Consider the following 26,470-nt stretch of genomic DNA (forward strand, 5'->3'; position numbering starts at 1 on the left):
ATTGCAGTAGGAGAACCCGTAAGGAGATGGTGTGTCCAGCAGTTGGAGAAGGTCAGGGAAATTATGATGCATTGATGAAACATTGAGCTGTTAAACGTGATCTTTATAAAGATTATGTAGCAACAGGAGGAAGTAAGGGTTAACCGAAAAGAGAAAATAGCATCTATAATGCAGTTTCAACTGCGTAATTGTCACTTGCTTGGGACGAGTGTGGGAAAGTCACCCACGGAAACGTTGCCATGGCTCAGGTCGGTGGGAATGCTAGGAGCTCAGGGGAGACAGTGCTGCAGAGTTTGACCTTTGGGGTCAGACCTGAGCCATGTTGGTATCTGCCTCTTGGGCTGTGGGAGTTCGAGGACACACATATGACACAGATGGGGGCTCGGAAGATGCTCTCAGAGGAGAGGAAAACCAAAGGGGTTAAGGAGACTTGGCGTGAAGAGTTACGGAGCCACATGCAGGCATGTTCAGACAGAGCACCTGTCACAGCTAAGGAGGGGGGCTCAGACCCCCCGTGTCAGGGGATTGAAATGAGAGTGTAAAGAAGACATACTCAGGGGGTAGTGTGGGTGGGTTTGTTTGGAGGCGCAGTGCCTGCCGCAGGGGAGGGTACGGGGCTGGCTAATGGGCTCCGGGCGAGCCTGTTCTGCCCGTGCTGCTCCCAGCACACAGCCTTGCAGGAACAGGGTCCCATCGTGGGGCGGGGGAGTTGGCCAGTGGCCTGTGGACGCCCCGGGTGCCTCGGAGATGTGGAAGAAGAGCCCCCAGGTGGGTGGGTGAGGTCCAGATGTGGCGCCTGGGCTTGCAGTGCAGATTTGGAGCTGCGTGAGGTGGGGCTGGGGCTTGAGGATCGCTGGGCTGAGGGAGATGAGGCTGCGGAGGGCATGCCCAGAAGAACTGCTGTGAGAGATGGGAGGAGGCCGGGCTGACAGCTCCTCGGCTTTGGGCTTTGGTGACAGGTTGCCCAGGCAGAGCCATTTTGGTACGGTGACAGGTAGAGATCCTTTTTAATGTTATCGTAGGTTGTAGTAAAATCCTGCCTTCTGTTTCCTCCCCTAGATGCACTACTCTATTTTTTCTTGCTGTGGCTGACTGTGTTTGGTTACCCAACTGTATGGTGAGGATAAAAAGGGGAAAAAACAGACTTAAGACAACACGTCAAAAAATAGGTTTAAAATATTGAGGAAGTAATGTTAGCAAATGATACGTAGAAGGAAATACAGTGAAAAGCGAAATCCTCTCTTCCCAGTGCTGCTCAGCGTTCTTTGCCTGCGTGCATTTAAGATGAGGAAAAACTGCTGCAGTGCTGCTCCTGGGGCCCAGCCAGGACCCTGCCTTCCTTTGACCTTGGTAAAGGGGACCTTGAGACTCACTGCAGGGCTTTGTCCTCTGACACTCAAGCCATCGGGCAGGCTCCTGGCCTCAGGGTCAGTTTTGCTGCCACTTCCCGTGAGAGGCAAGTAGTTTGGAGCGAGATAGGAAGTGCCACAGGAGTCCACTCCAGCCCCGTGGGCCGCTGCTGGGTGGTCAGCCTTTCCCTTTTGAGGCCTCCAGCAGGGAAGGTTGAGAAGAAGCAGTATGATTTGGCTCCTCGTAGCAAGTGGCCTCTGGAGCTGTGGTGACCCTCCACTGTGCCCTCATCCTCTAACAGCAATCTTCCACTTGTCTGCCATGCTAAGCAGCGCTGCCACCTTGCAGATAATGCTGTCACTGCTGTCCCCAAGTTACCACAGTGGATTGTGATGTTTGGTTTCCATGTTACTTTTATGTCTGGCTTTGCAAAAACCTCACATGGCTTCTCTTCTCCCTCCTTATGTAACCCTTTGGAATAATTTCAGGGTTGCCAAGAAGGTAAGTTGGAGAAAATATTTGTAGTTGTAGTAACTTCCAGGCCACTGTATTGAAAATGAAAGACTCTCCCCAAGCCACTGAGTACTGCTGAGCAAATATGTTTGCCTGGAGGGGTAACAAAGTCTGTGCCACCCCAGCCACAGCCTCAGGGGACAAGAACAGCCAGCCTCCTCCTGCTCTTGCCTTGGCTTTCCCTCTGCCTGCCCTCCCCCATCCCCAGACAATGGTGCCTTTGTAGGGATGTGTGAAGACCACTGAGAGTCACCTCCCTGTTCCCATGACCTTCGGGAGGTAGGTGACCAGTGCAGGTGACAGCTAGAAATGGGACAAGGCGTATTTGTTTTCTGGACACCAAGTTGGTGGCAGCAGATTCCGACTTGCCACAGAGGGAGACCTTTGAGATATTTGAATATTGAAGTAAACATGGTGCCTCTCAACCGAGGATAGTAAAATGGGACCTTATTCGTCTGTCCCTTTGTTCGTTCCTTCATTCACTCGCTTTTCCAGTCCCTGCTCTGTGCCAGGCACTGTTCTAAGCACTGAGGAGGCGACAGTGAATAAGCCCCTGCTCTTGTGGAGCCTTCCTGCAGGTGGGGGGGCACCTTCGGACAACAAGTAAGACAGTGAACAGCAAGCTGGAATGTTGTGAGGGGTGAAGGCTAAGGAAAGACAGAGGAAGCATGTGGGCTGCTCGCAGAGCTCACTCTCCCCCGCCCAGCCACCCTCCCAGGAAAGGGCGAGCTTGTCAGAGCTCCTAGCTAGGGCTAACGTGGTGGCTTGGCCTTACTTTCCGCACAGGTGGGAGAGGGGCGCCCTTCCAGGTAGGGTCCTTGGCACCAGGATCTTGATGGGTGAGGTGTTGCCGAGGGTTGTTGAGTCCCTTCCTCTCTGGAGACGTGTGCTTTTTCCCCTTGCAGGTCAGGGGACCAGGCAGTAAGTGGAGTTTGGACTGATAAGAGTCTGCGGCAGAGGCAGCACTAGCCTTGCGTGGGCTGACTGGTCGAGTCCTGTGAGGGGTGCAGCTGTCAGTGTGAGGTGTGTGTGAGTTTTTTAGTTGACTTGTGTTTTCAGAACTGAGGGTTTGGTGATGTTCTCACAGCTGCTAATCTGTGAAGCAGGTGTGTTCCTCCAAGGCAGCGGTATGGAAGGCAGTTGACTGGAACCTGGAAAGTGTCGTCTCCCCCTTAGAAGATGTCACCCATGTTGTAATTGGTCATCGGCCCAGCCCACAGAAGCTACTTGGTCCTCGTTAGAGCTGAAGCAGAATTATTTCAGAAACCCTGGCTTTGTGGTTTGGAAGAGGGGAGGTGCTTTGGGGACAGGAGCTCTGGGAGTGGATGAGGCCTGGGCCCTGGCAGCCCTTGGGGGATGGTGGGGGCTGCCATAGGTTGTGGAGATGGTGGTGACAGGTTCCATATGTCCTGTGGGGCTAGTGGGTCAGGTTTGCTGCTCTTGGGCTCCTGTTTGGAAGGGACATGTGTGGTATGATTTGCTAATGTTCGCTGAGGGGGACTGCCTATGCACAGGGCTCTGTGGCCCCGAAGCCTACATTTGCCACATGCCATCCTCTCTGAGAACAGGCACCACTGCTGGCCGATGGCGGCACATCCCCCTCATCTCCTCAGCCTGGAGGGTCACTGTCCTTCTGTTCTGTGGTGGTTCACCTGGACCCCGTCACACCACCTCTAGGCAGAGCCATTTCTGGGGTTGGCATGGGATGGGCAGGGTCCCACAGCTGGGCCCAGTGGGCTCTGTGGATTCTCTAGCCCACCGTTGGTGGGGCAGTCCAGTGACCTGTCTGGCCTGTAGATGTGTGAACTTGGGCACATCACATCCTTGTCCAGATTTAGGGTTGTCATCAGGATTGGAGGAGCCCTGTGCTCTGGAAAGCACGATGCAGGTGTTGGTGGTGGCATTACTGCTGGGGAGTATCTGAATGGGCTGGGCACGAGGTGCCAAGCAGAACCTTCTGCCTTAGGAAGGTGGTTCTGTCCACCATCTCTCTGTGTGTGAATCTTCTCAAGGGCTTGTTCAAATGCATCTCTGATCTGGGAGGTCTGGGCTTAGACCCAAGATTGTGCCCGTCCAAGCAGCTCTGGGTGACACTGGTGCTACTGAGCCCCAGGTCACACTTGAGAGTAGTAGGGGTCTAGCTCAGCTGTCTGGAGGGAAAATCAGAGTTTCAGACAAATTCAGTCACAGGAGCTTAAGTCTGGTTGGAAAAAACATGCAGAGCTAGGAGGGAAAAGAAGCTGTCAGACGCATGGAGGCTATTTTCATGTCAGGATGTAGGTTATTGCTCATGGCACTGTGTGGGGGAAGAAAAGACTGTCGTTTGCCTCAGATTTTCTGTAGCTGTTTGTGGCCACTGGCCTTTCTCTCATGTGAGCACAGGAAGTTGGCTCCCTCTCTTGGGTCTCCAGTAGAAGTATGACAAAACCCTGAGGGCAAGCTGAGGAGGGCACATGTCCTTAAGTTCAGCCTTTGGTGGCTAGTGAGCCTTTTATGTCATAACCTGTGAGACAGTGCTACCCAGCTTCAGCTGTAGCATGTCTTCCTGAGAGGGCTGGGGTCCGGCTCTAAGCCACAGATCACCTATTTCAAGGCGCAGTTTGGATGTACAGTCTGTTGGATGCACAGGTGTTTGTGGGGACACGTAGAATGTCCCAGAAAGAAAAGCTGATGTTTGGTGCCTGCTGGAGCTGTTACATGCAACATTGAATTTGTTGTTAAGTCTTTATGATGCCCCTGGGATGCCCAGGCATGACGGTCCTCTTCATTTTACTGAGGGGAGAAGGAACTTTCGGTCTCATCCTCCAACCTCAGAGAGGGCTGAGCCCAGGTGGGGGTCTGTGCCTCCCCTGCAACAAAGAAGTGTTCCTACTGTTTGACTACCACTCCTTTTTTTTTCTGGGCCCTTGTTGCATGTATCACCGGCCTCCACAGTTATTTAGAGCTTTATTGAAGTATAATTGACATACAGTAAACTGTGCACATTAGAAGTATGCAGTGTGATATATTTTGACCTATATCCATCTGCAAAGCCCATCACCACAGGGTAATAAACATATCCATCATTCCCAGAAGTTTCTTTTTGCCCTTCTGTAATCTTCCCTCCAGGCCTACCCCAATCCCCAGGCAACTGCTGATCTGCTTTCTGTCACTGTAGAATTTGCTTGCCTTTTCTAGAATTTTGTGAAATCATGCACTATGTACTGTTTTTTGTTTTATTTTGGTCTGGGCTCTTCTTTCATTCAGCATATTTATTTTCAGATTCATGCATGTTGTGTTTATCAATAGTTCATTCTTCTTTGTTGCTGAGCATTAGTTCATTTCGTGGATATACTACGATTCATTTATTGACCCATGTGTTGATGGACTTTCAGGTTAAGAATCTGCCAGAATGTCTTCCAAGGTGGTTATACTGTGTTATACTCCCACCAGCAGTGTATGAGAATTCCAGTTGCTCCACATCTTGACCAGCACTTGGTATGGTCAGTCTTTTAAATTTTAGCCATTCTAATAGGTATGTAGTGATATTTCATGGTGGTTTTAAGCATTTTCCTAATGACTAATAATGCTGTGCATCTCTCTTCTTTGATGAAAGATTTGAATATCCTTTCAAACCATTTTTCCCATTTTTTCCCCTTGGGTTCTTCACCTAATCATTGAGTCGAAAGAGTTTTTTAATGTATTCTAGATGCAAGTCCATTCTTAGTTATGTGATTCATGTATATTTTCTCCCTGTGTGCGGTTTGCCTTCTTTTTTTTCATAAGTGTTACGTTTTAAAGAGGAAAGATTTTCAATTTTGATGAAATCCAGTTTGTGTTTTCTCTAAACTTTTTGCTTTTTCTGTCATATTTTTAGTCTTTCCCAAACCCAAGGTCACTAAGGTTTTCCTCCTGTGTTTTCTTCTAGATGGTCTATAGTTTCAATTCTTACATTTAGGTTTATGATCCATTTGGTGTTAATATTTGTGTATCTTGTGAGGCAGAGATCAAGGATTTTGTTTGTTTGTTGTTGCTGTTTCCATATGGCTACCCAATTATTCTAGCACTATTTGTTGAAAGATTATTCATCCCCCGTTGAATTTCCTTAACACCTTTGTTAAGAATCAGTTGACCGTGCATGTGTGGGTCTGTTAATGGACTCTGTTCTATTCCGTTGATCTGTTTGTCTGTCTTTACTCAAGTACCAGATTGTCTTGATTATAATCTTTTGGTTTTCTTTTTTTCCAAGTCTGTTGGCTACTCTAGGACCTCTGTATGATTCCATATACATTTTAGAACCAACTTGTCAATTTCTCGCAGAGATCCTGCTGGAATTTTCATTGGGATTGCATTGAAGCTATATAGATCAGTTTAGGGGAGAAACTTAACACTATTGACTCTTCCAATCCATTTATCTGGTATATTTCTCCATTAATTGATGCTTTTTTAAATTTTTCTCAGCCATGTTTTGCACTTTTCAATGTTGCACATTTCAGTGTTGAACTCTTTCATGTCTTTTTTTTTTTTTTTAAAGATTTTATTTATTTATTTGACAGAGACAGCGAGAGAGGGAACACAAGCAAGGGGAGTGTGAGAGGGAGAAGCAGGCTTCCCACCGATCAGGGAGCCCGATGCGGGGCTCAATCCCAGGACCCTGGGATCATGACCTGAGCTGAAGGCAGATGCTTAATGGCTGAGCCACCCAAGTGCCCCTCTCTCATGTCTTTTGTCAAATGTATCCCTAAGTACTTAATATTTTTAATTGCTATTATAAATGGAATTGGTTTTTTAAATTTTCATTTCCTGAATGTTTGTTGCCTGTATATATATATATAGAGAGAGAGAGAGAGAGAGAGAGAGAGGGAGAGAGAGAGAGAGAGAGAGGGAGAGGGAGAGCCAGGGGCGCCTGGGTGGCTCAGTCATTAAGCGTCTGCCTTTGGCTCAGGTCATGATCCCAGCGTTCTCGGATTGAGCCCTGCATTCGGCTCCCTGCTCGGCGGGAAGCCTGTTTTTCCCTCTCACGCTCCCCCTGCTTGCATTCCCTCTCTTGCTGCCTCTTTTTCCGTCAAATAAATAAATAAAATCTTCAAAAAAAAAAAAAAAAAAGAAATATAGCCAAATTTCCTATTGAACTTGTATCCTGCCACCTTGCTAAACTCATTTATTTTGGTAGTTTTTTTATAGGTGTTATAAGATTTTCCACATGGACAATTCTGTTATTTGTGAATACAGTTTTACTTCTTCTTTCCGATCTGGATGCCCCCCCCCCCCGACCTTTTTCTTGCCTTATGACATTGGCTGGAACCTCCTGACAAGACTGAATAGAAGTGGTGAGCACCTCTCCTTGTCTTGCACCTGTGAGGGGGAAACATGGAGCCATTCACCATCAAGTATGATGTCAGCTGTGGGTGTTGTTGAAGCAATTATCAGGCCTAGTATGTTCTCTTGTTTTCCTAGTTTGCTGAAATTTTTTATCATGAAGAAATGCCTAGTTCTGTCAAATGTTTTTTCCCCTATCTTTTGGAATAATCATAAGGCTTTTTCATTTTGAGCCCTTGTAATAGGACAAATTACATTGATTTTCAAATATTATCTGCCTCCCCCACTTTAATTTCTAGTCTCCTTTGCTTTGATATCTTCTTTCCTGGGTTAGGCATGAAGACTTTCCTTATCCTAATTGCTCATTGCCCTCCTTCAAGCCAGCTGTCTGTTTCTGCCCAGGTCACCAGGATGACTTGCTGATGGCCTATTGCATGGAGTCAGGCATGGGCTGACTGCACAAGATTAGCAGCTTAGGTCAGTAATGAACCTGTGGCCAGATGTTTAATGGGTGCCTTGGCTTCCATGCTGGGGAAACAGCATAATACCTGCTTTGGGGTCTGTGGTCTCAGAAGAGACTGTGGTATGATAAGAGATGCCCAGCACAGTGCTGGCCAGCAGTGCCCAGGGAGTGGGTGCTGTCTGCCTGCCTCTCCAGTAAGTTTAGAGCTTACTTCTTCTTGAGGACACTGAGCTATTGAGTGTGTCTTCCTTGGAACCTGCAGAGCACCCTTGTCCTCCCCAGACCTGACCCCCCTGCTTAGGGCAGGAGTGTGTGGACCTGCTTCCCTATGAGCTTTGAAGCATAGGGCATGCTGCATGTCTCAGAGGTAGCCTGACCTTGTGCAGCCCTCTCTGTGGGACCCTCAGAGGGTCTATGCCACTGTGTGGTAGCCACAGTGACTCACCAGTGTCTCCTCCTTTTCAACCCCAGCAGCTCTGACGTCTGTTTCCAGGATGGGATGGCCTCACCACGAAAAGTGCACAAGTTGTGAGCTTTACAATTTATTGAATGCTTATGAACACGCCTGAGTAACCCCCCACCCAGGGCGAGGAATAGAGCGTTTCCCCAGAAGCCACTCTTGCTCCCTCCCTAGCAACTTGCCACCCCCAGTTTCCCTGACTTCAGTCACCACTGAGAAGTCTTGCCTGCCTGTCAGCTTTCAATCCAATACAGAATGTATTCTTTAGTGCCTGGCTTTTTTGCCGGACACTGTTTTGAGATTTATCTCATGTTGTGTTCATTCCATGCTGAAAGGATAGACCATGATTTAGTCACCCATGATGCTGGTGATGGCCATTCAGGTGGTTTTTAGTTGGGGCTGTTCTGAATATGTTCTCCATGCATGGGTGTTCATGTGTCTGTTGGTTATGTGCCTCAGAGTGGAATTGTTGGGTCGTGGGGTATGAGCATCCATCCTTACGCAATGTTTGACACAGAATGTACAGACTCTCCTTCCTGTTTCGTGAGCGTTTCCTTGGTTCTCTCCAAGGTGGCCCCTGTTACAGGAATGCCCACTGAGAAAGTCCCTGTGCCCACTGTGGTTCTGCCAGCTGCACACAGAGCTCTTGAGTTGCAGGGTAGCAGGTGGGGGGAGGGGCAGCCTCGGGCCTGATATCCCTACCAAGTGTAGGAGGCGACTCCTTTCTGGGCGCTTCTGTGTGCCAGGCAGCATCCTGGGTGTCCATGTGTGTCTCTTGTTCCCCTTGCAGGAGCCTGTAGGAAGCTCTGTCATCCTCCCACTTAGTGGCCGAGGGAACAGCTGAGTGGGTTGGGTGGGTGGGTGGGCTCAGAGCCATCCACTGACCTCCGGTGCATAGTCTTCTCTGGTACTTTATGCCCTGGAGCACTCAATATGGAGTTCATGGCCTAGCAGATGGCCACCACCCCGTGTAGGACAGAGACACCCACCGTTAATTATGTTTAGGGCCTGATGAGTTTGCGGAGCTGTCAGGTTCCTATTTAAGAGGAAACAAGAGCTCCTTGATACTTAACCCTGAGACTTGCCAAATTACTTAACCAGTGTGGCCCCCACCCAGGTTCTGGCAGTTCCTGTTGCTTTTTTCGTGTCCACCCAGCTCAGAAGGGACGTGGTGACCCCGTGGGAGTGCTCAGGAAAGTGAGGGCTATCAGACCCTGCATGTCATTTACATGTCAGTAATACACTCTTACTGCTTACCAGGGGCATCCTGGACTTTGTATGTGCTGTGGTCACTTTTACCCTGTGTGGCATGGCAACCTCAGGTTGTGGGGCCAGTTCTGGGCTTGAGTCCCTCTGAGAAGGGGTGTGTGTTTGATTCCCTACCCTGTAATCCTTCTCTTCTAAAAGAGCTTGCTGGATGTTGCCATGGTTCCGCGCTCCTTGCACCAGGGCTCCTGGCAGCTCAGCTGAGCCTCATTGTGGTGTTCCCCCTATTGTGTCTGTCCTTGTCTCTGGCCATCTCCACCCATCCTTCAGGACTGGGCCATACGTGCCTTCTTGCGTACTCCAGGCCTGTAGTAGGTGCTCAGAAAGCATTTGGTGACTTGTCGAGGGGAATTCTGAAATATCCTTGGCTCCCAGGATCTTACAGCAGCCCAGGTTGGTGGACTTGTAGCCTGGCTCCATGCTGGGCACTGCACTGCCTCAGGGGTCTCAGAGACCACAGAGCAGGCTGTTGGTGAACTTGCAGGGCCCACCTGACCTGGCCCCCATGGGCAGAGTCCCTCAAGACAGTGGTTAGCACTCCATTCAGGATCTACAGAGATGATCTGTGGTTTTCCCAACATTCCACCTGGGCTTCCTCGCTCACGGAGGAGGAGCTGGGCTGATCGATGGCTGGTCTTGCTTAAGTCCGAGTTGGACAGCATTAGAGGCCCAGTTTGGCCCCACTGTATCTTTGTACAGCTCCACTGCCTGGCCCTTCTCTGTCCAGCCCCACCACCGGCTGTTTCACTTGGCACAGGAGTGCACTCTGGGTTTTACTTCACAGTCTGTCGGAGGTCGGCCCCTATCAGTTCCTAAAATGCTGGCCGGTTCTCACTTTGGATTGCCTATATTCTGCATGCATGTGGGTCGAGCATTGTGTGTGCCCCTCCCGTGGGCGTTGGGCCCTTCTGTCTTGCACAGCCAGTATTCTTACTGGCAGTTCTTCCCAAGTGTGAGGATGGGAGGGAGAAACCCTGACCCGACCACAAGTGCTGTCATCAGATGCTCTGCTAGCCAGACCCTTCTGTGAGCATGGATGGCAGAAAAAAAATGCTCTGCTTGGCTTTCTGACTTTCCAGTTGTATCAATGGAGGAATGAACCAGCTCACAGATGACATATTGAGAGCTCTTGTGCTCTCAGACGAGGCTGGATTATAATGAGAATTGAGTGTGTCCTGTTGACCTGATTCAGAGGTCAGAAAAGTTTAAGTACATCGTTTTGTTGGGAAGGAGCTGCTGAGATAAAAAGTAGGAGGGAAAGAGGGACAGTTTGGGAGCTGGGGCTGTAGGGAGAGTGCTACCTCTCCTCCCCTCCCCCATGTCCCCCTCCCCATCTGCTAGCCTCTTAGTGAAGAAGGATGGCAGCCAGGATGGCAGGTGCTGCTCTGTTTGCGTGCTGACGGGGAGCTCCAGCCGCTGCCCTGAGCTTCCCCTTCTTGCACTGTGCCGCTCGTGGGATGTAGGCACTGCTCTGCCTGCTCCCTGGGCTCAGGCTGGGGTTACCATCCCCTGGGCCGAGTTGCAGCTGCAATTACATGCTCCGGCTGACCACGGGTGCTCTGTGGGCTGTGAATGTGACAGTCGGGGCCATGCAGGCAGTGGCCATGCTCCAGCTGTGGACGTTCCTGGGGAGCATATGGGCCCCTCTGATGAGGAAGTGCTTTTGTGCTTTTGCAAGTGGTGAGCTTGGCGGCTGCAGCTGGGACACGGCACCGCTGCGCCTCCTCCCCGCCAGCTGTGTCATTCTTCCTCTAAGAAGCTGTGAATGAGAGCGATTTCACCCCATAGGTGTGAGGCTCCCACTCAGGTGCTGGCAGCGGAAGGCACTTTGGCCAGGCTGAGTGCTGGCAACCTGAGGGCAGTTCCTCTCGCTCCTGCCTGGCTGTGGAACCAGGCAGGGCAGAGCAGGGCCAGGAGGATGCACCTTCAAGAGCCAAGAGGGAGGATCAAGCCGCACCGATGACTTTTCCTTACTCAGGGAGATGGGGTGGGACACGGGCTGGGTTCAGCCAGGATCTCTGGGGGATGCAGAGGCATCCAGAGGCTCAACCGTCTCTTGAAGAGGCAGTTTGAGCCACAGAAAGAATGGCACCGACCTGGGAACATGTGTGCAGTTCATCAGAGGCAGGAAGACGTGTGGTGTGCGCCATTGTGGGGGCTGCGAGAGGAGCGGGCTCCGGTGTTGCTGCTGTTTACCACGTGGCCTGCTGTGTAGGGAGAGCACTGGGTGGGCTGAAGCCCCTGTTGGGGTGGGTAGGTATGTGGGTGTCCTTGGCTCTAGGCTGCCCTGGAGGGAAGGGAGAGGCAGCCCAGAGATCTGCTAGGCACAAAGCCACTGGCCCTGTGTGGCTTCAAGAAGCTCTGTAACCTGTGCATTTACCTGCTGTGGCAGGTCAGGGTGAGTGTGTGGGCGGGATGCCAACATCACCAGCCTGGTGGCATCTGGGTGCCCTCCCTCACCCCACCTAGTAAAGCACCAGTTGGGCTGTATGTGATAGGCAGAGCCTGTGCCAGGCTAGTATAAGACCATATTCTGCCACCTTCTAGCTGTGTGGTGAGCCCTGGATCTCCATTACCTTCCCAGACCCTCAGTTTCCTTATCTGTAAAAGTGGGCTTGCAAGGATGAAAAGTTAGAGAGCTTAGCTCCTGGAGGAACCCAACAAGTGGTGGTCCTGTAAGAGTCAGGCTGAGGTGGGCCTGCCCCACCTTACTGACTGTGGGCCCCACCAGTGCTCAGACCTCAAGGAGCACAGGGTTTCCTCTTTGCCACCGTGGCTGCACACATCCAGCTTAATTCCTGAGAGAATGGGGATTTGGGGCAGGGCGGGAACCCTTGAAGTATGCAGGAAAGAACAGTGAGCAACAGGCCTCACAGACTGCAGCTCAGTGTCTCGGTTCCTTGTTTCACGTGGAGTTGGAAATCCCCCACAGGGCAGTAATTACTCAGGCCCTGGGGTTTACCTACATCGCCCCTGAAATAGGGGAGGAGGAGGCTGGTCAGTGGCAGGTGTACCCCACTGTGCTGGCCCCAGCTCTGAACACAGATCCAGCATCAGACCAGCGATCTGATTCACAGAGCAACTTTCAGACATGTGATGAGGGCCAGTTAAAATATTTTTTCAAGTGTGGTAGGGTTTTAAAGATGATTCCATGTACCCTGTTGTAGGCAGGTTTTCTGCCACAGCGTAGCGTTGGCTGGCTGTCCCTTCCCTGCGTTACTGTTGCTCTTTACCATGTTTCCACCCTCCCTGGACGGGGTGACCCAACCTGGGACCCACTGTGAGATGCCCCCAGACTCTGACTGACCTTCCCCTGGCTTCTGACCTCATGCATGTGTGAACATATACATGCTGGCCTCTGTAGACAGGTGAGGGCTTTGGTGTGGCTTGAGGCTTGCTGTCATGTCAGAAGCCTGGAGTGCTGACTCCTCCCTCCCTGGCCTCAGCACCCTGGGAACCCAGCCACAGAACCTGCCCTCTCCGTGGGTGCAGCCATCGCCAGCTCTCTGGAGAGCCCCTCAGGAAGCTGTTTGGCCTATGTCTAGGTGGGTGCCCTGCTAGACCTGTGGCATCCTCCCTATTTGAGGCAAAGAGCAGGTCTGGAAGCGTGAGGAATCAGGCATGGCCCGGGTTCCAGCTCTCTGTGGACTTTTTTTTGCAAGGAGGCATACACCCACCTCGCAGAGCAGACCCCAGATCCCTTTTCCCACCAGGGGTGTGGGCAGTCTTTACACTGAGTCGTTGAGCAGCAGCGCAGTGGCCTGCAGGGGCCTTGGTGAGAAGCTCCAGAGGTTGCACCAGATAAAACATGCCCTCTAGTTTGAATCAGAGGTTGAGGGGGCCAGAGACAGGCTCACTGTGGAGGGAGTCCGTGTCCCACCAGCCCTCAGCCTCCCTCCCCACGCAGGTACCAGATGGTACAGGGAGAAGCCACTGTGTGGAATTGGAAAACGGGGATTTCCTCACTTCACCTCTGCGCAGCTGCCAACTGCCATCTCCTTTCACCTCCAGTCACAGAGATGTCCCATCCACATGTGAGGAAACGGGTGCATTTTGTAGCCTTTTAGATTTGTGAACAATTTCAGACACAAAAGTAGAGCGAATAATGTAACCACGCCCCAGCTTCAGTAGAAACCAGTGTGGAGCTGATCAGCATTGCTTCATCTATCCCCCTTCTGCCACCCACACCCAAGCATCGTTTCTCCAGTAAATACTCCGAAACATGTCATTAAAAGCTGGGGGCGAGCCGTGCACCTTTAGCGGCTCACACAGAGCACAGCGTGCCTTGGAGCGCTGCACGGGCTCTTTGTTGCCCCTGCTTGGCCTGGCGGAGTGAGGAGACGGGGACGGGGATGTCACCAGCCTTGCGTGCGAGCAGTGTGGTCGTGTTCTGTGCTACATGGTCCAGAATTGTGCTCAGGCTGCTTCTATGGGGTGCCATCCCCTCTTTTGTGTTGTCACGTGTGTGCGTCCAGCCCCCCTTCTTCCTGTGCAGCAAACACCGCCAGCTAGTCTGGCTGGAGCAGTGACTTATGAGCTGAGGGTCTCCCCAGGAACAAAGACCTTTCTGCTTCCTTTGTGCCTGCTCTTGGTTCTCATGTCATGGGAAGACCCCATAAAAGCCCTGGGCACTGGGTTGGTGGTGAGGAGCATGTGTCCCTGGGGTGTCCCGTAGGTTTGAACAAGGATGTGCGTTCTCTCTCCCCATGCCAAAGCTGGGAGATGCCCTGTTTAGGGGGTGCCTGTGTATTCGATGCTGGAGACACTGGCTGGTTGAGCTGCCTGTATGACACTGACTTTTCTGTCTTACGGAGTGTACGTGATTATGCCCCATGAGCCTCCAGTCCAGGATCTGAAACCACTCAGTGAGGTAGTTAAGGAAGTCACTTCTACCAGTAGTCACCTGCTGGCTTCTTGCCCTGCCTGCTCCCTGTACTTCCAGAGTGGCCCTCCTCCTCTCCTGACACCTTCCTTGCCCAACTGCTGTGGGCACACCACCACCCTGTGGGCTCCTTGGCTAGGTGATTAATTACTTCCAATAAAGAGGGCAGTCCAAGAGAGAATAAGTGGGCTGAGATGGTGAGCAGTTCACATGGGAAGTCCTCATTGATGGAAAGGGGAAGTGACACTTGGCTTTGTTAATTGTTAATGATATATGAATTAAGTTGCATCTGTTGAAGGAGCCCTAAGGAGAAAATGAGAGACTTTGGGCACTCAGGCATCCTTCATTTGTGAATTCTATCCCTTTTGGGAAAGCCCTTTGGTTTTGAGAGGTGTTCTTGTTTTTGTTCTTCTTGAGAACAAATCCCAAAGGAGATAGCCAAAGGAGGAAAGGGCCACCAGTGCGCCAGGCTATTCCTGACAGCAGGAGGTTTGTATATGGCCCTGGGACTCTGGCCTGCAGACGTACTCAAACCCCCTTGGGGTGGTGCCGGGCAGGTGCCCAGAGGCTTCTTCCCTGTACAGGAACAGAACAGCGTCTGTGCTGTGATTGTGAGCAAGTATATTTTCCTACAGACAGGTGCCAGGAGGGACCTAGAACAGGCCAAAGACAAGTGGTCTTAGCCACTTGGCCACGTGACAGCAGCTTAGCTCCCACAGTGGCTAAAGTTGAAAGGCAGGTTGTGTAGGAGCCAGCTAACTTCCCCGCCGTCTGTTCTTCCTCTTGGCATCTTTGCTCATGGCACTGTCTTCACTCTGATCCTTTCCCCTCTCCAGAGCTTTGGTGTCATGTCAACATCTCCCTAGGTGCTAGGACCTCCGCTGTCTACCCTGGGAGGCCCCACTTAGGGGCTGCCCTCTCCATATGCATGCCTGGTCTGCCTTCCACTTGACATTGACCTCCCTGGCCTGAGGGCCCTGTGCTGGGCTTTGCAGGCCTGGAAGCTGGTTGGGAGCCTCCTGATGACCACATCTCATCCTGGGAGGCCTGCTGCTTCTGTGTGGGTGGGTGGATGTTTTGGGAAGGCTGGTTCAGGAGCCTTCCATCTTTGCGTGCCCAACCCAGGCAGAGCCACGGGCTGGCTGGGGCGACACTGCCTACTGGGTCTGAGGCCAGAAGCTGGGCCGGGCCTAGAGCTGCACAGACTCCTGCCTGTCGGGTGTGGTGAGTGTCAGTGCTCAGGGCCAGACTCCTTGGAGCATTTCTCGGGGTCTGCTTCCTGGTACTCAGGGACTGACTGCACTTGGAATGCCCAGGTGGTGCTTCCCACACAGTGCTCAGTGCCCTCACCATCATGACTTCAGGGCAGGGCAGAGCCAGAGGAGTGAGCCCCCCGGGATGGTCCTGAACTTCCAGGCAGCCAGGGCAGAAAGAGGTTAGGCAGAGATAGCATTTTCCACAGGGCTGAGAGCCGGAGAGCCTGCTCCAAGCCAGACTCTGTACATGGGCTCAGGTGTGGGAGCTGCTCAGCAAGGACGGTAGGGCCTGCAGACCTGCTCCCACTGTGCGAGGTCTACGGTGCTAGCTTGCTTCCAGCCTCCGGGGTTGCCCAGGTGTTCTGCCTCCCCCCTCCTGTCTGGCAGCAGGACAGTGTCTGCCCAAGGACAAGGACAGTTTGTGCTGCCGAGCTTGCTCTGCAGGGACTGTGGTTCAGGAGTGTGTGAGGACCCAGGGCTCTAAATATACCAGGGTGAGGTCACTGGGGTGGAGACAGGCCATGTGGCAAGCTCAGGACCCCATCGGGGCTGGAATCCTAGGGCTGGGGACAGGGACTGGGTGGCCTCGCTGTTCCTATGGTACTGGCCTCCTCGCTTCGTGGTCTCCTCTTGCGCTGAATCTCTTCCCTGGCACATCAAGGTATGTGAAGGATGGAGTGTGTCTCCCCTCAGACCCCTTCCTTTGTTGCAGCTTGGAGTAGGTTTTTGGTGCCGTCTGGATGTGTGTGTGTTCTCGGGCACGGCCCTGAATGAGAACATTTCGAGGGGAGGCCTTTGTTGGCAAGGTGTGGATTGGGCCCCCTGGCAGGGGGGCAGCTTTCTGAGAGCTCTGTCGGGCAGAGTGGGGGCTACTGTTGGTGCTCTGTGGTCACTGCAGTTTACACTCAGAGGAGACACAGAGAACCTGGGATGGTGGGTGGAGGTGACAACTGCCTTCAGCTGGAAGGCAGGTGGGAATATACATGGCCAGCATAGTCACAGCCCCAAGGATGTCTACATCCTAGTCCTGAAAACCTGGGCATGTGATACTTTACATGGCAGAAGGACGATGCACGTGTGACTAAGGGTGCAGACCTGGATTATCCAGGTGGGCCCAGCCTCAATAAATCATTAGAAGTGGAGACCCTTTCCTGGCCAGGTCAGAGAGGTGCGGTGTGAGGACTTGGCCCTGTTGCTGACTTGGGAGGTGAACTGAGGTGCCATGAGCTGGGGAATAGCACCTCCAGAAGCTGGAAATGGCCTTCAGATGACAGCCAGCCAGCAAGTAAAGGGGGCCCTCGGTACAGCAAGGAGTAATTCTGTCAACACCTGAAGGAATAGGAAACAGCCCTCAAGAGCTTCCCAGAAGGAGGGTGGCTTGCCTATACCTGAGTCTCAGCCCAGAGGGACCCAACCTACACTCCTGCCCTCCGGAATCTGACATGATATATACATGCATGGTGTTTAAGCCACTCAGTTTGTGATCCTGTGTGATCATTTTGGCAGCAAAGGAAACCAGTACATCATAGTGCTGGCAAGGATGTGGGAAACAGGCTTCCCCATCTTCCTCTCCTATAGTGGGCATGGAATGGGAGCAGCCTCCCTGGCGGCTAATTACAATCTTTCATGGCCTTGGTGCCAACAACCCCTCTAGCAGCTTGTGTTAGCCCTGAATCGCCTCTAGTAAAGGTGGAGATTGCAGCCTTGTTTGTAACAGTAAGTGGAAAAGGAGGGACACAGCACTGCTCAAGTGGGGCCCTCCCTCCCCCAACCCCCCCCCCCAACTGGAAGGAAGAGCAAAAGGAGGAGGTCTGTGATGTTGGATGTTTCTGATGTTAGTGAGAAAAAGTAAGGCATAGAATCATGTTTTTCTTTTCTTTTCTTTTTTTTTAAATGCGTGATAAGTATGTACACAAGCTTTTCTATATGCAGGGTGTATTTTTGGAAAAGATACAGGGAAACACTGCAGTGGCTGGAGATGTACCTTTCCTTGTGCCCTTTCGAGTGCCTGCATAACTCAGTTCTAGTGTGTGTGGGCGTGTGATATGCGCACTGTGTGATCTTGGGGGGAGGTGGGCTTCCTCAGGGCGCGGGCTCCCCTGTCTCACCACCCTACCGAAACCTGCAGTTGCTGGGGGGTGTTGACCTACAGGAGCTCTTTATCTCTTCTGGAGCTGAGCCCTTCACTGGGCATGCTTTGTCAGCACGTGCTCCTGGGGTGAGGTTTGCTTCTTGGTAGTAAGCAGAAGTTCTTAATCTTAACGAAGCCTAGTTCGTCAGTATTTTTTCTTGGGTGGTTACTGCTTTGGTGGTCCTAAGAAATCTTTGTCTACCCCAAGGTTGCAGAGATACTCTCCTGTGTCTTTTTTTTTTTTTAAGACTTTATTTATTTGACAGAGAGAGAGAAACAGCCATTGAGAGAGGGAACACAGGCAGGGGGAGTGGGAGAGGAAGAAGCAGGCTCCCAATGGAGGAACCTGATGTGGGGCTCAATCCCATAACGCCAGGATCACGCCCTGAGCCAAAGGCGGACGCTTAACGACTGAGCCACCCAGGCACCCCTCTCCTGTGTCTTCTAAAAGACTTTGAGTTTTTGCTTTCATATTTAGGTCTGTGATTGATTTTAGGAATGAATAGTGTATATATATTTTTTTATTTATTTTTATTTTATTTTATTTTTTAAGTAAGCAGTATGCCCAGTGTGGGGCTCAAGCTTATGACGCCAAGACTGAGAATCACATGCTCTACTGACTGAGCCAGCCAGGGGCCGAGTCTGTGACTGATTTTGAATTAATTTTTGAGTATGCTCTGATGTTTGGTGTAAATGGAATCAGTGCAGTCTGTGTTTTCTGTGACTCCACTCCCTGTGGTCTGAGCTTCATCTTGTTGGTGCACTGAGGCTACAGTTGGCTCATTTCTGTTACTCTTGAATTTTTCATTCTGCTCCTTTGACTCTTGGAAGACACTGGTGTCACTGTAATATTTGACTACGTGGCCTGCACCTTTGTGTGCCATCTCCGCTCTGTAAATGTGATGATAATAGTACCTTCCCCACGGGGTTGTTGCGATTCCACAGAGTAGTGCCGCATGGAAACACAATTGTGTGAGAGCAGGGCCTGGCCCACAGCAAGCAGTACACAAGGATGGAATGGCTTGGTCAGCAGGTGTGCATGTGTGGCTACCAAATAAAGGCCCTCGCTCCCTAGACTTGGCTGAGCCCCAGAACTACCTGGTACTGTCAGATGCCACTTCTTCTGCTGGTTAGTGGGCACGTCCGCAGGGTCGCCTCTCCTGGCTCCTGTCTGCATTCCCTGATGGCTGCAAGCACTGAGCACAGGTGCTGCGGTCTCCTCTTCACCCGGCGCCTGTTCTTGTCTGCCAGTCCAGGCTTTCTGTGTGCCAGAAACATACAGAGCCCCGAGGCCATGTGGCGTCTGACTTCTCCCACTTTGTCGCTTTTTGGTGTCTTGGGATGAACTCTAAAGGTCTTGTTATTGTAGCCAAGTTGATTAGATTGCTGTGTGCAGGCATTCCTCGGAGATACTGTGGGTTGGGTTCCAGAGCACCAGAATAAAGTGATCGTCACAATAAACCGAGGCAAATGAAGTTTTTGGTTTCTCAGTGCATGTAAGAGTGGTGTTTACACCATACTGTAGTTTGGTAAGGGTACAATAGTATTATATCTAGAAAAACAATGTATATACCTTAATTAAAAATACTTCATTACTGGGGCGTCTGGGTGACACAGTTAACATCCGACTCTTGATTTCGGCTCAGGTCATGGTCTCAGGATGGTGAGATCAAGTCCCGCGTTGAGCTCCACACTGTGCATGGAGCCTGCTCAGGATTCTCTCTTTCTCCCTCTCCCTCCCCTGGTCTCTAAAACAAAAAACAGAAACCCCCCCAAAACTTCATTACTAAAAAAATGCTAACCATCATCTCATTATTCAGCAAATCATAATCTTTTGCCGATGGAACGTCCTGCCTCCATGGTGCTGGCTGCTGACCGATCAGGGTGGTGGCCGCTGACGGCTGGGGCGGCTGGGGCGGCTGTGGCAGTTTCTTAAAATGTGATGACAGTGATGTTTGCTGCATCGATTGGCTCTGCCTTTCGCGAACAATTTCTCTGTAGCATGCGATGCTGCTTGGTAGCATTTGACCCCCAGTAGGACTGCTTTCAAAATTGGAATCAATCCTCTCAAACACTGCCACTGCTTTATCAGCTCATTTTCTGTAATATTCTAAACCCTTTGTGGTCATTTCAACAATCTCCACAGCATCATCGCCAGGAGTAGATTCCAGCTCAAGAAACCACGTTCTTTGCTCATCCATTAGAAGCAACTTCTCATCTGTTCAAGTTTCAGCCTGAGATTGGAGCAGTTCAGGCCCTTCCTCAGGCTCCAGTTCTGATTCCAACTCTCTTGCTGTTTCTATCACACCTGTGATTACTTCCTCCACAGAAGTCTTGAACCCTCAACGTCATCCATGAGGGTTGGAATCCACTTCTTCCAAACTCCTTGTTCATGTTGATATTTTGACTTCTTCCCATGAATCGCGGATGTTCTTAATGGCATCTAGAATGGTAAACCTTTTCCAGAAGGTTTTCACCTGACTTTCCCCAGATCCATCAGAGGAATCACTACCTATGCAGCTGTAGCCTTACAAAATGTATTTCTTAAAGAGTAAAACTTGAAAGTTGAAATGACTCCATGGACTCCAATTGGTCCATGGACTGCAGAGTGGATGTTGCATCAGCAGGCATGGAAACAACATGAATCTCATTGCACGTCGCCATCAGAGCTCTTCAGTGACCATGTGCATTGTCAATGAGCAGTAATACTTTGAAAGGAATCTTTTTTCCTGAGCAGTAGGTCTCAACAGTAGGCTTAAAATAGTCTGTAAACCATGTCGTAAACTGATGTGCTGTCATTAGGCTCTGTTGTTCCGTTTCTAGAGCACAGGCAGAGTCAATTTCACATAATTCTTAAGGGCCTTAGGATTTTCCAAATGGTAAATGAGCATTGGATTCAACTTAGTCACCACGGCGTTCACCCCAACAAGAGAGTCAGCCTGTCCTTTGAAGCCAGGCATTGACTTCTGTCTCGCTGTGAAAGTCCTGGATGGCATCTTCTTCCAATAGAAGGCTGTTTGGTCTGCACTGAAAACCTGTTGTGTAGTGTAGCCGCCTTCCCGAGTTATCTCACCGACATCTTCCGGATCCCTTGCTGTGGCTTCTACATCAGCACCCTCTGCTTCACCTTGCACTTCTTAGGTTATGAAGTTGGCTTCTTTCCTTAAACCTCATGAGGCAACCTCCGCTGGCTTCACACTTTCCTTCTGCTGCTTCCCCACCTCTCTGAGCCTTCAGAGAATTGAAGAGAGTCAGGGCCTGGCTCTGGACTAAGCTTTGGCTTAAAGGAATGGTGTGGTGGTTTGATCTTCTGTCCAGACCACTCAGACTTAGTCCACATCAGCAATAAAGTCGTTTCACTTTCTTATCACCAATGTTTGTTCACTGGACTAGCACTTTAATTTCCTTCAAGAACTTTCTTTGCCTTCACAGCTTGGCTAAGTGTTTGGCACAAGAGGCGTAGCTTTCAGCCTGTCTTGGTTTGGGGCATGTCTTCCTAAGTGTAATCATTTCTAGCTTTTGATTTAAAGTGAGAGATGTGTGACTCTTCCTTTCACTTGAACATGTAGAGGCCATTCGTAGGGTTATCATTTGGCCTAATTTCAACAGTTGTGTCTCAGGGAACAGGGAGGCCCAAGGAGACGAGAGAGACAGGGAAATGGCTGGGCAGTGGAACAGTCAGAACACACACAGTATCAATGAAGTTTGCCATTTTACATGGGTGCAGTTCGTAGCACCCCAAAACAGTCACAGTAGTAACATCAAGAATCACTAATCATAGATCACCACAACAAATATAATTTTAAAAATCTGAAATACGAGAGTTACCATAATGTGACACAGAGACAGACACAAGGTGAGCAAATGCTGTTGGAAAAATAGCACCAATAGACTTGCTCAATGCAGGGCTGCCACAGACATTCAATTTGTAAGAAACACAGTATCTGTGAAGTGTAATAAAGCTAAGAACAACAAAAGGAGGTACGCCTTTATTGATCTTTTAAGCTCGTTGTGTTTTATTTGATAAGTCCTTCGGCACACTGCCCCCCATGAGATGGTAGAGTAGAACACCTCTCCTGGAGCAGGAGCAGGTCTTACTTCATGTGCGTTGTGGATTTCAGCCATGTGACAACCACTTGGGCAAGTGGGCATGGCCATGGACGGGCTCGTGGTCAGCTGCACCCCATGCACTAGAGGAGGCGGACGGGAGGGTGAGCACTGGGTACGTTTTTGGCCTCAGGAGCAGGCATGGGGTGAGAACTTTGATGTCGCCAACTCCACTGGCTTTTGGGGAGGGAGAGGCCAGAGTGGGCTGGAACAAGGAAAGGGGCATAGGTCTGACAAGTGGCTCTTGTTTCGCAGATCCGGAACATGGTGGCGGTGCTGGAAGTCATCTCCAGCCTGGAGAAATACCCCATTACCAAAGAGGCACTGGAGGTGAGTGTCCCCAGGACCCAACATTGGGAAGAGCAGGGTGGGCAGGGCCTGGGCTTCCCCAACCCCAGTCCTTCCCGGCTTCTTGGAGCCTTTGCTCTCACTGGCCCGGTGAGGACTTAGGAGTGCAGAGTGAGGGGTACAGATACCCTCCTGGCCTAGCCTGTGCCAAAAGCAACATCTTCCTTTGGGCACTGCAGGAATTGGGTGGCTTTAGTCCCAGGGCTGGGAGGCAAGCCTGGGGGGAGGAGGGCGAGAGGCTCCAGTGAGTGATGCTGGCTCAGGCCCTCTGTTTGCTGTTGCCTTGGCCATTGTGTGCTTTCACCCAAAGAGCTTCCCTAGCAAAGTGTCCTTGCACTGGCCTGCCGGTCCACAGCTTCCAGGTGCCAGGAGCCTGTGGGACGGTGCTTCTGAAGATGCCCCCTGTGGCCCTGGGACCCTGAAGTTTGAGGACTGGATTTGAGAAGTTAGATGTCACAAAGGACCCCAAATCCCCATGGGTTTTGTTATCTAGGGAACTCCGTGGTTTGTGGGACAGTGGGGTTAATCCAAAGACCAGGGGCCCTCAGCTCCCTTTTCATGGGGGACTTCCTGTCCCAAAAGCATGTCATTGTCTCTCTCTGGTTGTAGGAAACTCGACTTGGGAAGCTCATCAACGACGTCCGCAAGAAAACGAAGAACGAGGAGCTCGCCAAGCGGGCCAAGAAGCTGCTGCGGAGCTGGCAGAAGCTTATCGAGCCTGTGCACCAGAATGAGGCGGCGCTGCGGGGGCTGGCGGGCAGTGCCGGCTCCGCCAACGGGGGTGCTCACAACTGCCGGCCAGAGGTGGGGGCGGCCGGCACGCCCAAGAGCATCGATGACCTGAAGAACCGCAACGACATCCAGAGGCTGCCCGGACAGCGGCTGGACAGGCTGGGCAGCCGCAAGCGCCGGGGAGATCAGCGTGACCTTGGCCACCCTGGCCCACCTCCCAAGGTCTCCAAAGCCAGCCATGACTCCCTGGTACCCAACTCGTCCCCCCTCCCCACCAACGGGATTGGCGGGAGCCCCGAGAGCTTCCCTGGTGCCCTGGACGGCAGCGGGCACACGGGCCCTGAGGGCGGCCGCCTAGAGCACGGCGAGAGCGACAAGCACAGCGGCAAGATTCCCGTCAACGCCGTTCGGCCGCACACCAGCTCCCCGGGCCCCTGCTTGCAGACAAAGGCTGCGGTGCTGCAGCAGCTGGACCGGGTGGATGAGACTCCAGGCCCCCCCCACTCCAGGGGGCCGCCTCGCTGCTCTTTCAGTCCCCGGAACTCACGGCACGAGGGCTCCTTTGCCCGGCAGCGGAGCCCGTACACACCCAAGGGCTCCATGCCCAGCCCCTCTCCACGGCCCCAGGCGCTTGATGTCACACAGGTGCCATCACCGCTTCCACTGGCCCAGCCGTCCACACCACCTGTGAGGCGGCTTGAGCTGCTGCCCAGTGCAGAGAGCCCGGTGCGCTGGCTGGAGCAGCCTGAGGGCCACCAGCGGCTGGCAGGGCAGGGTTGCAAGGTGGGGCTGCCTCCAGCCGAGTCCCTCCTTCCCCGGGCAGGCTTTTCCCCAGACTCCTCCAAGGCGGACAGCGATGCTGCCTCGTCTGGTGGCTCGGACAGCAAAAAGAAGAAGAGGTACCGGCCTCGTGACTACACGGTGAACTTGGATGGGCAGGTGGCTGAGGCGGGTGTCAAGCCTGTCCGGTTAAAAGAGCGGAAGCTCACCTTTGACCCCATGACCAGACAGATCAAACCTCTGACCCAGAAAGAGCCAGTGCGGGCTGACAGCCCTGTGCACACAGAGCAGCCCAGGACAGAGCTGGACAAGCCCGAGGCCAAGGCCAGCGTCCAGAGCCCTTTTGAACAGACGAACTGGAAGGAGCTGTCGCGCAATGAGATCATCCAGTCCTACCTGAGCCGGCAGAGCAGCCTGCTCTCGTCGTCAGGCGCACAGACCCCAGGGGCTCACCACTTCATGTCTGAGTACCTGAAGCAGGAGGAGAGCACCCGGCGCGGGGCCAGGAAGCCACATGTGCTGGTGCCTCACAGCGCACCCACGGACCTCCCAGGGCTGAATCGCGAGGTCACGCAGGACGATCTGGACAGAATCCAGGCCCACCAGTGGCCAGGGGTGAACGGGTGTCAGGACACACAGGGTAACTGGTATGACTGGACGCAGTGCATATCGCTCGATCCGCACGGCGACGACGGGCGATTGAACATTCTGCCTTATGTCTGCTTGGACTGACCAGCCTGTCGGCCTCTAAGTGCATTCCCACCTTGCAGTTAGCATGGCAGGCGGGCAGCCGGGGCTTGGCTGCCTCCAGTGGTTGGGAATCCGGGGAGTCCGGCCCGGGGCAGGAGGGAGGGGGCGGGAGTCTCGAGGTCTCTCCGTGCTCTTCCCTCAAAATTCTCCTTCTTTTGTGAAATGCTGCTACCAGTTTACTAACAAAATTGCAAAGGAAGGACCGTGTGGAAGGAAGGCCGGCAAAGTGAGTTCAGAACTCTATAGCAAACCAGCTATAAAAAGCGTTAGTTCCCCACCCCGGAAGAGGTGCGGACACTTCCCAGCACCCGTGAGCTGGGACCTCAGTTGCAGGCAGGCACAGAAAACCTGGGGGAGAGGTTACCTTTAAACAGCAACAGAAGCACGCATCTCATCTATTTGCATTTTCCTTTTTTAAATTTGGCCCTGAGTGTCTGAGGCAGTGGGTGTACCTACACCGTGGCCTCTGTTTGCACCCACCTGGCCAGCGCTTCAGTCCTGATGCCAGAAGCTTGTTGGCCGCAGCAAGCTGCTAGCAGCAGGCGGGCCGGCCGGCCAGCCAGCCAGTACGACCTACACTCCGTAGGCAGCCACACATTTTCATCTGGTTTCGGTTAAAACCCAGTTTTGAAAAAAATGCTGCAAAATCTTAAGTTTTCTAGGAGTTTATTTTATCCCCCTCTTCCATCTGACCACCAGCCAAATAATTTTCCTGTTTCTCCCTTTTCAGTTTCCCCTTCCTACGCATATCTTGAAAATTTCACCTTTCTAGAATCCCCTCCCAAAAAATAAAAGTAACCGTGGGTGCTACTGGTGTGTAAGCTGTATTGTTGGGCAAGAGGAGACCTGTCTGTACGCTGGAAACACTCATAACCATTCCTTTAGATTCGTTTGCCTTATGGTTATTTGTCATAAACGCGATTTGCAAAAACAAGGAGCCTTAGTGAATGTACAGTACCTAGACTTCTGTGTTCTCAGGACACAGAAGGGAGCAACTTTGCTATTTGGTCCAGTAAGTGGACACCTTGTGATATAAATGTGGAAATAAAAAAAAAAAAAAACCATTTGCACAAACCAGTTTCAGAATCGTTACTAATTTGGTCCTTTACAGTCAAGTCAGCCCTTCGTGTTCGAGGTCTGGGCTCCATTGCCAGACTTTAGGGAGGTGGGCAGGGCAAAATAGCCAAGTCAGCCTATTTAGTGTTCTGCATGAAAACTGACCTCCACCTGCCTTTCACTCATTCAGGGCCATGTTGCCTCTCCCACCTCCGGGGTCCCCTGCTAGCTTTGGGTGACAGAGACTGAAGGTCCACATGAACGGACGTTACCCCGTCTCTATCTGGACCTCACCTGCCCCAGAGAAAGAAGCCCTCCAAAGAGGTTCCATGTCCCAGGTCTTCGTAACCTTGTTTTACCCTAGAAAATATGTAGCTCTTAGAGGGCATGGCCCAGAGCCATGTCTGGCAGTGCACCCCTTGGCTCTGGCCTCAGGCTGCTAGCTCCCCATGCAGGCTTGGGGCTGTCTTAGTATCTGGCAGGTGCTATTTTTTAAAAATAACTTTTCTGCCTTGACTATAAAAGTGATAATATTTCCTTCTCCCACATCCCCGAAACCATAAGCTAAGACTTTGGTTTTCAAAAATTTTCAGTCCAGAGTAGGTCATGTTGGATGTACCTACTTCATTTCACAGATGAGGAAGTAGCTGCCCCTTATGAGGGACAGTCCCAGGACACCTGAGTGGCCCAGTCAGTTAAGTGTGTGCCTTAGGCTCAGGTCCTCATCCAAGGTCCTGGGATCAAGCCCCACATCTGCTTCTTCATCTGCCTGCCACTCCCTCTGTTTGTGCGCTTGTGCGCACAAGCTCTCTGACACATAAATCTTAAAAAAAAAAAAAAAAAAAAAAAGAGGGACAGTCCCATAGGGCAAACCAGGGGGTCCAGAACAGTCAACCCAGAACCACGATTTCAGAAGCAGCAGGGATTTCTGACATGGCCTTGGTGCAAGGCACACCCACCCTAAGATAACGGCAGTGGCTGAAGTGGCTCTGAGGACAGGCTGAGGTTGAACTCTGGACCTGCCATCTATGAGCTGTATGGCTCTAAGATAATCACGTCACTCCTATACACAGGTCTC

At 51.7% G+C, this 26,470-nt stretch overlaps 1 protein-coding gene across 3 annotated transcripts in view; it reads left to right on the top strand.

Annotated features, from left to right (window-relative positions):
* The window catches only part of MED26 (mediator complex subunit 26), a 52,733-nt gene extending 27,323 nt beyond the window's left edge, over positions 1-25,410 (top strand). For 2 of the 3 annotated variants that reach the window (XM_045778447.2, XM_087867190.1), the window contains exons 2-3: positions 21,982-22,056; positions 22,684-25,410. In XM_045778447.2, coding sequence (XP_045634403.2) covers positions 21,982-22,056; positions 22,684-24,318 — 1,710 coding nt within the window. In that variant the 3' untranslated portion in view covers positions 24,319-25,410. Of the gene's footprint in view, positions 1-8,960; positions 16,150-21,981; positions 22,057-22,683 lie in introns of those variants that run through there. The other variant, XM_045778449.2, reaches the window with a different exon arrangement.
* Positions 25,411-26,470: the final 1,060 nt, after the last annotated feature.

The sequence above is a fragment of the Ursus americanus genome, chromosome 14 (assembly GCF_024610735.1).
Source record: "Ursus americanus isolate L20-20 chromosome 14, mUrsAme1.1.p, whole genome shotgun sequence".
Taxonomy (NCBI): Eukaryota; Metazoa; Chordata; class Mammalia; order Carnivora; family Ursidae; genus Ursus; species Ursus americanus.